The 14,195-nt window shown below is 48.2% G+C and overlaps 1 protein-coding gene across 3 annotated transcripts in view; it reads left to right on the top strand.

Annotated features, from left to right (window-relative positions):
- Positions 1 to 14,195, top strand: part of LOC139535534 (ras association domain-containing protein 5-like) — a 67,308-nt gene that overhangs the window by 23,574 nt on the left and 29,539 nt on the right. For 2 of the 3 annotated variants that reach the window (XM_071335027.1, XM_071335025.1), the window contains exon 2: positions 13,309 to 13,433. In XM_071335027.1, the coding sequence (XP_071191128.1) occupies positions 13,309 to 13,433 (125 nt within the window). Of the gene's footprint in view, positions 1 to 3,405; positions 3,629 to 13,308; positions 13,434 to 14,195 lie in introns of those variants that run through there. The other variant, XM_071335028.1, reaches the window with a different exon arrangement.

Below are 14,195 nucleotides of genomic sequence, written 5' to 3' on the forward strand. Positions count from 1 at the left end.
GTTGAGCCAGGGTGGACATGGAGCTAGTGTTAGGGTTAGGGTTGAGCCAGGGTGGACATGGAGCTAGTGTTAGGGTTAGGGTTGAGTCAGGGTGGACATGGAGCTAGTGTTAGGGTTAGGGTTGAGCCAGGGTGGACATGGAGCTAGTGTTAGGGTTAGGGTTGAGCCAGGGTGGACATGGAGCTAGTGTTAGGGTTAGGGTTGAGCCAGGGTGGACATGGAGCTAGTGTTAGGGTTAGGGTTGAGTCAGGGTGGACATGGAGCTAGTGTTAGGGTTAGGGTTGAGCCAGGGTGGACATGGAGCTAGTGTTAGGGTTAGGGTTGAGTCAGGGTGGACATGGAGCTAGTGTTAGGGTTAGGGTTGAGCCAGGGTGGACATGGAGCTAGTGTTAGGGTTAGGGTTGAGCCAGGGTGGACATGGAGCTAGTGTTAGGGTTAGGGTTGAGTCAGGGTGGACATGGAGCTAGTGTTAGGGTTAGGGTTGAGCCAGGGTGGACATGGAGCTAGTGTTAGGGTTAAATATAAAACATAAGGAAGTGGTTGAACTGTAATGGCTGCCCGGGGGATGCATATCCCCCGGGCAGCCCCGTGTGCCCCGTGTGGTCCCGTGTGGCTCAGTTGGTAGAGCATGGCGCTTGCAACGCCAGGGTTGTGGGTTAATTCCCCACGGGGGGACCAGGATGAATATGTATGAACTTTCCAATTTGTAAGTTGCTCTGGATAAGAGCGTCTGCTAAATGACTTAAATGTGTCACGATCTATCACAAGGATGACGCTGGAGAGACGAAGCAGGTACGGGGAGTAACATTTAATAAATAACGGACATGGAACGAGACATAAACAGCTTAGCAAACAGAAAAACAATCAATGCAGAAGCGGGGAACAGAGCTGGGGAACTGACACATATAGGGGAGGAAATGAACAGGTGATAAGAGAGTCCAGGTGAGTCCAATAACGCTGATGCGCGTGACGAGGAAAGGCAGGTGTACGTGATGGATGGCAGGAGTGAGTGATGCAAGGCATTCTGGCGCCCTCAAGCGCCAGGGGGAGGGGAAGAGCGGGAGCAGACGTGACAGTACCCCCCCACTAGGGGCGCCACCCGGCGTCCCACCTGGGCAAACCGGCCGAGACATGGGCGCTGGGCAAGCCGGTTGAGGCGTGGAAGCCCGACGAACCGGCTGGAGCGTGAGAGCCTGGCGAGCCGGCTGAGGCATGGGAGCCTGACGATCCGGCTGAGTCCAGACGCCTGTCGATCCCGCTAAGGAAACCCGATGATCCGGTGGATTGTGACGTGGGATGGGAAGCCACCGAGCCAACCGAGGCAATGAAACCTCTCGAGCCAGCCAGGGCATGAAAGCTCGACGGGCTGGCTTAGGCACCCCCGGTTCCATCGGCGGCAGAATCCACCCCCGACGTCACCGACAAAACAAACAACAAACAAACAAAAAACTCCTGGACAGGCTGGGCAGACAAGAACTGACGATCCAGCTGAGGCCCGACGTGGGATGGGCGCCATCCGAGCCAACCGGGGCAAGGAAACCTCTCGAGCCTGCTAGGGCGTGGAAGCCCGACGAGCAGCTAGGCACCCCCGGTTCCATCGGTGGTGACCCAGAGCCGATGCCACTATACCAACCAGAACGCCAGTACTCCCCGATGCTTCGTGTGATGGCTTCTGCATTCAACAAAAGGTACAAAAAAGGTGCAAGGGGGACATCTAGTGAACAAAACCTGAACAGTCCTGGCCAAAACCTGACAAAATGTAAATATTAACAAGTGATGTTGTTTTCACGTAAGAGCCTCCTATATCTGTTACTAACGTGTGTGTGTGTGTGTGTGTGTGTGTGTGTGTGTGTGTGTGTGTGTGTGTGTGTGTGTGTGTGTGTGTGTGTGTGTGTGTGTGTGTGTGTGTGTGTGTGTGTGTGTGTGTGTGTGTGTGTGTGTGTGTGTGTGTGTGTGTTTAGGCTGGTGCAGTTCTCCTGTATGTGTGACAGATCTGTGGGGAGTTTTACTCAGTCTAAATTTAGGGTGCCCTTGACAGGTCCTGGGACTGCTCAGAGGTGTGTGTGAACTGCCTTGTCTTAAAGGATGTTAAAGAGAGGAGGAGAGGGCACACAGCAGGCGTTTCAGCTACCGCAGAGACCAGTGCTTAAAGGGATACTGCGGGATTTTGGCATTGAGGCCCTTTATTAGGGTTGGAGGGTCTCCAGACTTGCATATCGTCACACCATCCTTGTCTCACCCCGGGATTCATGGTATTACCGGTTTAGTACACAAGTGAGTCCAAAAGGGGGATGTGCAACTCAATATTAGTGTATAATATAGATTATTATGTCATATGTGTGTGTGTCTGTTTGCGTGAGTGTGTGGCTGCGTATGTTTTTTGAAAATGTTAATTAATGGTGACATTTACATGCAGTGTAAAGAAGTGTGTGATCGATGAGGGCTGGTACATCCTGTGTCTCCAAACTCCTCAGGCTCAGAAGTAGGGCAGCCCTCTCTCTTTTTCTCCAGCGCATATTAATAGCCATTAGAGTGTGTATCATATACACCAAGATACGCACGCAGACACACACGTCACAAACACACACACACACACAGCCGGTGCGATGCATGTCATTTACAATAATACGATTTCCCACCATCTCTGTGATGTTTTTGTGGTGAATCATTTCAGTTCATCAGGCTGACACACACTCACACACACAGAGAGAGAGAAAGAGAGAGAGAGGCATTCATTGGGGCTCTGTCTCTTTAAGCTGTTTGCTGCTGCAGAGTGTGTGGGTGCTGCAGCAGAGGCACTGAGAGATAGAGAGAACGCGAGAACCCCGGAGTCCGTCAGCTACAAAACAAGTGAATGAGAGAGAGATATCCCAGTGGAGGGGACAGGAGAAGCGTGAGGGTAGTGGTATGTGTGGGGAGTAAGGAAGCGGTTGGCAGGAAGTAGAGACAAGCGGAGGTTTGAGGACTTTGAAGGGTAGAGGTGTGTGTGAACTAGCGGAGTGGTACGGGAGGAAGGGGTGCGGATCATGAGTGTGTGTATGTGTACGGTAAGAGCCGTGTAAGTGTGTGTGTGTGTACGGGGTGGCAAAGCGAGAGGTGGACGGGGTGCTGGTTCGGAGCGTGGCACAGCTGGGCGAGTGGTGGCGCTGGGATGGCGGGCACTGGGGAGGCTGGCGAGCTGGCAGCCCTCGGACCGACAGGGAGCCCCTCAGCCGCGGGCAGGAGAGGGGCAGAGGGCACACGCCAGGGAGCGCTGTTGGGCTCGGGTACAGGACGGCGCCCGCTGGGTGGTGCCATGCTCCCAGACAGGCACAGGTAGCGCCGTTGGTTACGAGGCGGCGGGTAGAGGTGGGGGAGCGAGAGGGGGAGGCGGGGGAGAGCGGTGAGGGTGTGAGCCAGGTAAGAGCTTCTCAATCCTTGTCTCTGCGTGTGAGGGCTGAGGTGGGTGGTGAAGGAGAGGGGGAGTTGGGGGGTGAGGATGGCGATATGGGCAGTGCGTGTTTCGGTCAGGTGTCCAGGCGTTTGGGCAGGCTGTTACGGCGCCTGCCCAAGTCTCGCTCCTGGAGTGACGGACTTCGGATGCTTCGCAGAACCAGCTCCAATGGATCACTCATCAACTCTTCCTCAGGTATGGAGGGAGGGAGGGAGGGAGTAAGAGAAGATGGGGGATGGATAGGAGTGTCAGAAAGAGTTGGGAGAAGATGGCAAGATGTGGAAGATGATAGGATTTACAGGGATGAAGGAGGATGAGGAGACTGGACAAGAGGTAAGAGCAGAGGAAGAAAAGGATACAGAAGAGAAAAGAGGGAGGTGGTGTGTGTATTGTTACATTGTGTGTCACAGGGGACAACTCTGCAATGACCATTTTGTATGCTGGTACTCTGAATCTCTCTCTCTCTCCCTGTCTATCTCTCTGATCTCTCTCTCTCCCTCTCTATTGTGTCGCGTAAATGTGTGGGGATGAATAGATAGAGGGATACAGAAAGACAGTCGTCAACACAGTGGAGCTTCTGGAACTCTTCCCCCAAACAGGGCATAGGACTTATCCACACACTGTTCAGTGAACTGACTCCCCTCCACTGGCAGCATTCTATCACAGGCCATCCAGGTCATGCATGTCTCTGAATATCAGCCCATGATAAATGTGTTATATTAAACCTGACCTGTAAACTGATGGGACGATACCATAAAACCAGATTATAGATGTCCGCCTGTGGTCTGTTGTGGGAATATGATATTCGAGCTGACTGTTTAGGGGCCCGGAATGGAGTTTAGCATCGATCCTAGCGCGTGTTTGTTCACAGAGAAGGGAAAGACTGACGCAGTTGTTTCGACTGATAAATATAGATGGCACAATGGTAGGAGAAATAACGTAATAAGGCAGAGCCAGACCGATAGATTTACATAGGGAAAGAAGAAAAGAGACTGAAGTGTTTCTGTGTGTGCACCCATGCCTTTGTGAGTGTGTATACCATTTACTTCAACGCTGCCCCAAGAGCTTTGGGGCAGCTACCAAAAGGTCGCCGGTTCGAATCCCCGAGCTGACTAGGTGAAAAATCTGTCGACGTGGCTTTGAGCAAGGCACTTAACCCTGATTACTCCTGTAAGTCGCTCTGGATAAGAGCATCTGCGAAATGACTAACAAGTAAAAATGGAAGGGTCTTTTTTCTAGACCTGTCTGTGTAGGGCTGATAAGGTCCTGACCAGAACTCATCACTACACCTGTATGATGCCACGCCCTCTAGAGACTCCTATATCAATCAGGGCTAGTGGAGAAGTTTAAATAGGTCCGTTTAAGAGCAGTTTAAATAGCTCCGTTTAAGAGCAGTTTAAATAGCTCCGTTTAAGAGAAGTTTAAATAGCTCCGTTTAAGAGCAGTTTAAATAGCTCCGTTTAAGAGCAGTTTAAATAGCTCCGTTTAAGAGCAGTTTAAATAGCTCCGTTTAAGAGCAGTTTAAATAGCTTAAAGAGCTCCCTCAGATTCCACAGTTCCTTTTCTACTTAATCGTAGATCATTGTATCAAAACATGGAATTATCTGAAATGAGTCTTTATTACTGGCTGACTTCTCTTCTCCTCTAGCTGTCATTGACATGATTCTGTGTACCAGGGCTTCTGTGTTGACCTAACTAACTGACCAAGATGGCGGATGGAATCCCGTCATCTTCCGGCCCCACCTCCCCTGCTGTCCCCCGTTCTGCTTTACAAATAGAACTGTTGACTTGCTGCTTCTGTTGTCTCTGGTGTCCTCCTGTCTAGGGGCCCCAGGGGCCAGAATATTTTTTTTCTTCAGGAAAACCTCCTGGCCTCCAGTCGTTGGTGTGTTTTTCTCGTTGGACTGCTGCTTCCTCTGCCCTGACACGCTGGTTATATCTGGTGTGTGTGTGTGTGTGTGCACGTGCCATTTCATACCATGAATTCTGTCTGAAAAACATTGATCTGGTATATTTTATTCCTATTGTGTTACTATTGAATTGTTACTATTAAAAACTGTTTGGAATGGGCTCGTAAGCACGTTGTATTCCGCACATGTGACAAATACAATTTCACACACCTTTTATCCATCTCTCACAACATCTCCCTTTCATTGGCTATCTGTAGTTCTCTCAACATCTCCCCCCTGTGTGTGATTTGGCTAGCTGCGTTTTCAGGGGGTCTCTCTGCTCTGTGTGATGTCAGCTGTAGACAAGCACACAGATGCGTGTGATATGTGTGTTCTGTTAGATAATGTCCTGGCCTTCTCTCCTCTGTTGCCTGGGAGACGGGGACAGTTCTGTGTTTTGGTTTGGCCTCCTGTGGGAGCTGTAGCCTGTAAGAAATGTGGAAGGAAGGAGGGATAGGGAGATTCAGATTGGTGTTACTGTATCCAGCAGAGACCAAACACACACACCGGAGCTTCAGAGGGGCAGAGCAGACCATTTTGGTTAAGCTTAAGGGTTTGTTGACTTTGGCTGGTGTAGGCGGGTCAGAGCACGAGCTGTTTATTCAGGCTTTATCCAGGCTGGGTGAGCGGCTGGTGGGCACAGATGGATGTATGAGAGAGAGAGAGACTGAGAGACAGAGAGAGAGAGATAGAGATGGGAACAGGGAAGTGTCCGTGATGGAGGAGAGGTGTGGAGGACTGTAGCAGTGCTACCACAGAGGGACATAGCTGGTCTCAAGGTTACAGTCTCTGGCACCAGAAAAGTCTGCTGACGGAGCTGAATCTGAGAGAAAAGGAGGCGGGGAGAAAGAGGGAGAGATACAGAACAGAGTAGGAGAGAGAGAGGGGTGTCAGCATAAAAAGGTCCTGGCGACTGTCACACGGAGGGAGGGAGGGAGGGGGGGGGGAAGAGAGAGAGAGAGAGAGAGAGAGAGAGAGAGAGAGAGAGAGAGAGAGAGAGAGAGAGAGAGAGAGAGAGAGAGAGAGAGAGAGAGAGAGAGAGAGAGAGAGAGAGAGAGAGAGAGAGAGAGAGAGAGAGAGAGATCAGTGTTTCCCCTCTTTCGTAAAAGCCCCCCTGAGTTCCAGGTACTGCAGGGGGATTCTCCAGCTCTGACCACAGCACGGCTCAGGGAAGTACCACATCGCCCCATAGTGTTCTGTCCCTATAGGGGAAGGGGTTCTGTGGAACCCAAAAGGAACGAGAGGGAGAGAGAGCAAGGAAGACAAATAGAGAGAGAAGGAAGGAAGTAGAGAGAGAGAGAGGTTATACGAGTTGTGCTGGGGAAAGTCCAGTTCGTCAGTAGTGCCTGTAGGGGAAGTGAGGTTCAGTACAGTAATGTCACAGTGCGGTGTGGCTCTGTGACTCTTTAGACAGAGGGCTTGTTTGACAAGGAGGAGATTCCTTATGCTGGCTGGGGGAGTTTAGAGCTCAGAGCCTCAGGGAGGAGGACTGTGTGGGGTTTCAAAGTGTATTCGCCACGTACACAGGATACAACAGGTGTAATACGAGACAGTGAAATTCTTACCTTTTGAAATTCTTAGCTCGTTCCCAACAATGCAGTGATAAGAATAATGGGAAATAGAATAAAAATTAAAAGTAAGAATAAAAACGACACAAGAACTAATGAGAGTTAAAGAACACAATAATCCAGGTTTATACAGGTTAGTACCAGTACCTTATTCAATGTGCAGGGTTACTGGAGCTGTTGAGGTGGGTTTATACATGAAAAGTGACTGGGAGCAGGAAATCCATATAGAGTTGAAGTCGGAAGTTTACATACATTTAGGTTGGAGTCATTAAAACTCGTTTTTTTTCAATCACTCCACACATTTCTTGTTAACGAACTATAGTTTTGGCAAGTCGGTTATAATTCTTGTAATTCACTTATATTCACTTATAATTCACTGTATCACAATTCCAGTGGGTCAGAAGTTTACATACACTAAGTTGGCTGTGCCTTTAAACAGCTTGGAACATTCCAGAAAATGATGTCATGGCTTTAGAAGCTTCTGATAGGCTAATTGACATCATTTGAGTCAATTGGAGGTGTACCTGTGGATGTATGTCAAGGCCTACCTTCAAACGCAGTGCCTCTTTGCTTGACATCATGGGAAAATCAAAAGAAATCAGCCAAGACCTCAGAAAAAAATTGTAGACCTCCACAAGTCTGGTTCATCCTTGGGAGCAATTTCCAAATGCCTGAAGTTACCACGTTCATCTGTACAAACAATAGTACGCAATTTTAAACATCATGGGACCACGCAGCCGTTATACCGCTCAGGAAGGAGACGCGTTCTGTCTCCTAGAGATGAACGTACTTTGATGCGAAAAGTGCAAATCAATCCCAGAACAACAGCAAAGGACCTTGTGAAGATTCTGGAGGAAACAGGTACAAAAGTAAAACAAGTCCTATATCGACATAGCCTGAAAGGCCGCTCAGCAAGTAAGAAGCCACTGCTTCAAAACTGCCATAAAAAAGCCAGACTACGGTTTGCAACTGCACATGGGGACAAAGATCGTACTTTTTGGAGAAATGTCCTCTGGTCTCATGAAACAAAAGTAGAACTGTTTGGCCATAATGATCATTGTTATGTTTGGAGGAAAAAGGGGGAGGCTTGCAAGCCGAAGAACACCATCCCAACCGTGAAGCACCACGGGGGTGGCAGCATCGTGTTGTGGAGGTGCTTTGCTACAGGAGGGTCTGGTGCACTTCACAAAATAGATAGCATCATGAGGGAGGAAAATGATGTAGATATATTGAAGCAACATCTCAAGACATCAGTCAGGAAGTTAAAGCTTGGTCGCAAAAGGGTCTTCCAAATGGACATTGACCCCAAGCAAACTTCCAAAGTTGTGGCAAAATGGCTTAAGGACAACAAAGTCGAGGTATTGGAGTCGCCATCACAAAGCCCTGACCTCGATCCTATAGAAAATTTGTGGGCAGAACTGAAAAAGCTTGTGCGAGCAAGGAGGCCTACAAACCTGACTCAGTTACACCAGCTCTGTCAGGAGGAATGGGACAAAATTCACCCAAGTTATTGTGGGAAGGCTGTGGAAGGCTACCCAAAACGTTGGACCCAAGTTAAACAATTTAAAGGCAATGCTAAGAAATACTAATTGAGTGTATGTAAACTTCTGACCCACTGGGAATGTGATGAAATAAATAAAAGCTGACATAAATCATTCTCTCTACTATTATTCTGACATTTCACATTCTTAAAATAAAGTGGTGATCCTAACTGACCTAAGGCAGGGAATTTTTACTAGGATTAAATGTCAGGAATTGTGAAAAACTGAGTTTAAATGTCTTTGGCTAAGGTGTATGTAAACTTCCGATTTCAACTGTAAATTGGCAAAAATATCTAAAAACCTGTTTTCATTTTGTCATTATGGGGTATTGTCTGTAGATTGCTGAGAATAAAAAAATGCCATCCATTTTAGAAGAAGGCTGTAACTTAACAAAATGTGGAAAAAGTCAAGTGGTCTGAATACTTTCTGAAGGCACTGTATGTAAACAGGAGTACTAGTGACCAGTAGCAGGATAAATACTAATGGCAATCAATAATCAATAATCAATGGACTGCAGCGTAATGGTGTAATACAGCTAATCAATAATCCTAGCCACAGCATAGGTTGTGTCTGAGTGGGTAGAGACCTGCGGATGGGCATAGTGTATGTGAGCTCTTAGGAATGCTAACTGTGTGTGTTTGTGTGTCTGTATCTGTGTGTGTGCAACACTTTCAGGAATGCTGACCGGTTCCTCCGCAAACTGTGTGAACCACCTGAACGGAATGATCTGTGCCAGTATGGACACAGGAGACGAGGTCTGTCTGAGCAGTTAGCAGCAGATACACACAGTCTGTTGGCTCTCAGAAGTTTCACACTTTAATGAAGACCTCAAATCTGTAATTCATCAGTATCATTAACCTGAAGTTGTGTGTGTGTGTGTGTGTGTGTGTGTGGCAGGTAACCTAGTGGCTCAGAGCGTTGGACCAATAACCGAAAGGTGTGCATGTATGTGTCTTTGGTGACTGTTGGCCCAACAGCTCTTAATACCCGTACTTTTCCGTCACGGATGAGAGGGAATGTTTACTCTTTCAGAGAAAAGGAAAGTAGAGGAGTGCTGACTCTCTCTTTTCATCCTCTCTGTCGTTTCAGTTTGATGGCTTTTCCCTGGGGGGATTTCCAACTGTCACTGTCTCTACTGTAGAGAGCGTTTGGAAACTCCAGCTCTGGCTTTGAGGTTTGATTATTTTGTTAGATATGGGTGTTTTCAGGTAAATCCTGTGAGAAAATGGAATCTCCTGCTTTACTGTCTTACTGTCCTACCTGCAGAGGGAGAGCGAGAGGGAGGGACTGGGTAAGGGAGGGGGAGGGAGGAGAGGGGGAGAAGTAGAGAGAGGGAAGACGTGTCTGAGTCAGTGTGAGGTCAATCAATTGTTCTGCTCAAACCAATCAGGCTTCTCACTTCAGCACTTGGGCTCCGTCCTCATTGTAGATAGAGGACGTCGACCACATCTCTGCACCCACTGCTGTTTCTCTCTCTCTTCCTCATCTCTTCCTCTCTCCCTCACATCACCACTCATCTCCTCTCTCCCCCTCCCTTCCTCTCTCCTATGCCATAGATTTTTCCCCTGCGTCTAGTTTTGTGAGACAATGCTCAAGGAGCCGGAAAATCTCAGCTCATCTCTGCGTCTGTAACCCGAGACGCCCTGTGTGTGTGACCAAGGCTGGGCCAGGCGATACGGAGGGGAAGAGGGGGGAGGAAGGGATGGGGTTGTTTGTGATGGCCAGGGGAGGGTACAGATAGTCTGCATCCTGCCCAGATTAGCAGGAGGGCAGACTGAGACGTGGGACAGACAGACAGACAGACGGCTGGGTGATGGTGGCAGGAGGAACATATGTTTACTGTGCTCCTCTGGGTAGGGGGTAGTCTCTTTCGCAGCAAGCAAGACTGTAGGGTAGAATAGGGGGAGTATAGGGGGAGTAAATTAACAAAGGTTATAGGATTCGTAAGGGGGTCACAGGGGTGGGAGTTGAATTTCTAGGGGTACGTGGGTAGAGGGAAGGCGGCGAGGAGAGAGGGTGGTACAGTTAACTCAGTGTGGTTTCAACGGCAGAGGGGTTTAGACAGTAAAGACCCTAATACTGATGGGGTGTAGGGAGTTTACTCACTAATAGTCCTAATGTGTGTTCTGGGGGTCTTACCAGGACCTCATGGGGTCTTTGGGGGGCTTTGAGTCCTCTAATCCACTCTGAGCCTGTTTGGGACATTTAATTGCATCCCTCTGCAGAGACACAGAGGCTGTCACGTTCAGCCCTGTTCTGCTGTCTTCTTCTTCTTCAGGCTGGAGTTATGAGAGTGTCTTTATTCTCTTCTTAACGTGGCTTAGTCTGCACTCCCAGCTGAGCTCTTCAGGGTGCGACGCTTCATCAACATGCCGCGCGTGTGTGCAGAGTGAATACAGTATGTGTGACCATTATCAGACTGTACATTATCCTCCCCTGTTGACAGCAGTGTATCAGAGGCAGGAAGAGGCGGAACAGACAGACGCCCAGGCAGCTTTCCATCCCGCTGTGCTCTAAGACGGGGCATCTATCTGTCAGACTGGATCCACCCTCCTGCTCCTCTGTCTCCGAGCCTGTTGACAGGCCAGGGTTGTTCACCTCTTAGATCTATAAATCACATCAACACTCAAACAAACAGGCCTCAGCGGATCCTTATTATGGGACGATTAGGTGCAGCGCCAGACCTACCCTGGGGAACGAGCAGAGTTCTGTCTGACGTGAGTGGGACAGATAGGGTGTCACCTAAACCTGAGGGGCGAGATGTGAAGAGGACAGGATGGGAGAGTCTCCTCCCAAAATGCATTTCCCCTCTCTGAGTGTTTGGGTTGGCCTGCTATCTCTTGCGCTCTCTCTCTCATTCTCTCTCTCTGACCTCTAGTTCCATCAACACTGAGAATCTCTTTCCCAGGCTCCTCCCTCCTATCAGCACGGCATCCCACCCTGTGGCTCCCACTGGTTCCCCCAGAAAGGATGTTTTGCCTTGGTTACCGTGCTTCTGTGTAGCTGTCAGTGTGTCGCTTCTGACTGTTGACCCTTCTTTTTGCTTTAATGGGAGAGCAGGCTGTCGCCTTCCCTTCACAGATCAATCTCTTCCTTTCCTCTGCTCCTTTCCCCCTGACCTCAGATCTAAACACGTTCAGCAGTGACAGTCTTTTCTATGTGTACCGTGTTGATTTTGTTCGCGCCACACACTCTCTCATCTCTATCGGTGAGATTTTAGCTCTTTGGCACCATCTAGTGACATCTGTCATAGAGCATCACTGTACTGTACTTAAAGGGATAGTTCCCATCAAAGTGCTGTGTAGAAAGCATACAGAGAGCAGCCTTCTAGGTGGCGCCACAGGAACACGTTTCTCAGGCAGAAGACTGAACTGAACACAGGAACACGTTTCTCAGGCAGAAGACTGAACTGAACACAGGAACACGTTTCTCAGGCAGAAGACTGAACTGAACACAGGAACACGTTTCTCAGGCAGAAGACTGAACTGAACACAGGAACACGTTTCTCAGGCAGAAGACTGAACTGAACACAGGAACACGTTTCTCAGGCAGAAGACTGAACTGAACACAGGAACACGTTTCTCAGGCAGAAGACTGAACTGAACACAGGAACACGTTTCTCAGGCAGAAGACTGAACTGAACACAGGAACACGTTTCTCAGGCAGAAGACTGAACTGAACACAGGAACACGTTACTCAGGCAGAAGACTGAACTGAACACAGGAACACGTTTCTCAGGCAGAAGACTGAACTGAACACAGGAACACGTTAGCAGATTTGTCTGAAATATGGTGAAAATACACATGCTGGAGACCTGAGTCATTGAATCTATTTCATCATTATTCCCGGAGAAATGATTTGTATGCGTGTGCTGTCGTAGTTAGATGTTGTTACATGGGTGTTGTATTGGAAAACGTCCCTAGACCTTGACTCATTCCTCTGCTCTGAGAAAGAGGTCTCTGCCTGCTGGCTACATGGCTAGTGTATGATTCTTCAATAGACTCACACACAGAGCAATGCACTCTGTCAGCATTACAGTACGCCACACAAAGACAAAGGTGATACAAATGGTCAAACAATGAATGAGGGGATTTGATTCAACTGGCCAGGGTTATACCGGGCTATGGTCCATCACGTGACCGGGCAAGGCGGTGAGGGAGTCACGCCTTGTTCATATCGAACAGTTTTCATTGGGTACGGCAGATGAAGCGTTCAAAAAGAAATAAACAGTTTTCATTGGGTATGGCAGATGAACCGTTTAAAAATAAATAAAAAACAGTTTTCATTGGGAAGGCAGATGAAGCATTTAAAAAAAAAAAAAAAAAAAAAAGTTTATTGGGAAGGCAGATGAAGAGATTAAAAATAAATAAAAAACAATCACTTTTGCATGTGAGAACACATCCTACTCATTACTCTCCACGTCAGGCTGCTGAGGGGAGGACGGCTAATAATAATCCCTGGAATACAGTCAATAGAATGTATTTGATACCGTTCCACTAATTCCGGCTCCAGCCATTAACACGAGCCCGTCCTCCCCAATTAAGGTGCCAGCAACCTCCTGTGCCGACATCACTTTTATTTTTGAGCCAACTTCACCATCAGCCAGAACAGGGCACCTAGCTAACCACCTAGCTAAAGCACAGAAGCCCAGTTCCAAAACGAATGCAATCTGTTTTCATCTGGTGCAAACTACACCATCTGGGCCAGATTAAGGGAATCCTCTCAGTTCCAAGAACAATGCGTTATCATTGCTGCTCTCTAATTGGTGCCCTGTGTGTGGACCCAGTCATTGATTGGTCTGTTTGTGTGTCCGTCAGACTGCAACTACACTTGTCACCAGGAGTGTGGCGGGCGGGTCCAGCTGGACTGCAACCAGAGAGACAGCAACCCACAGGAAACTACATCTCCCAGAAGACACAGCTCCACGCCTCCTCAGTACAAGGTAAGTTGGACCTAGAGCTAAATCAATTAGGTGTGCACTGTGTGGTGGGGGTAGTTGTAGGTCACGAGCTGTTTGACAGGCTGCTGCTGGTCTTGTTGGATGTGAAGGACTTGAGCTGATGACACACAGAAAGTCAATGCAGCAGACTCACATTTGTTTTACTATCCTTGTGGGGAGCTAACAATTGATTACCATTCAAAAAACTATTTACCCTAAACGTAACCTTAACCCCTAACCCTAAATTGTAACACTGAACCTAACACCTAAGCCTTTTACCTTGTGGGGACCGGCGAAATGTCCCCACTTGTTCCTTGTTTTACTATCCTTGTGAGGTCTTCTGGTCCCCACAAGGATAGTAAAGCCAAACACACACACACACACACACACACACACACACACACACACACACACACACACACACACACACACACACACACACACACACACACACACACACACAGGAGACAAAGATATAACATCCACTCAATCACTATAGATTTTCTTCATTGATCCACTATTCTTGTGAGTGTGGCGCAGTGCTCTGCATGGTCAGGAGATTACCCTCAGCTTGTAAGCCTATTGTTTGTTTGTCCAGTCTGATCAACGCAGAAACAGTGCTTATTTCTCTTTATTTTTCCAGATTATCACCATTTAGAAGTTTTAGTCGAGCACCCAATTCCCTTTTTTGTTTAAGCTGGACTCAAGTGTTTGGGTAAACTTTTGTTCCTTTTGTCTATAGTCTATATCATCACTGCTATATAT

The sequence above is a fragment of the Salvelinus alpinus genome, chromosome 12 (genome assembly GCF_045679555.1).
Source record: "Salvelinus alpinus chromosome 12, SLU_Salpinus.1, whole genome shotgun sequence".
Classification (NCBI taxonomy): Eukaryota; Metazoa; Chordata; class Actinopteri; order Salmoniformes; family Salmonidae; genus Salvelinus; species Salvelinus alpinus.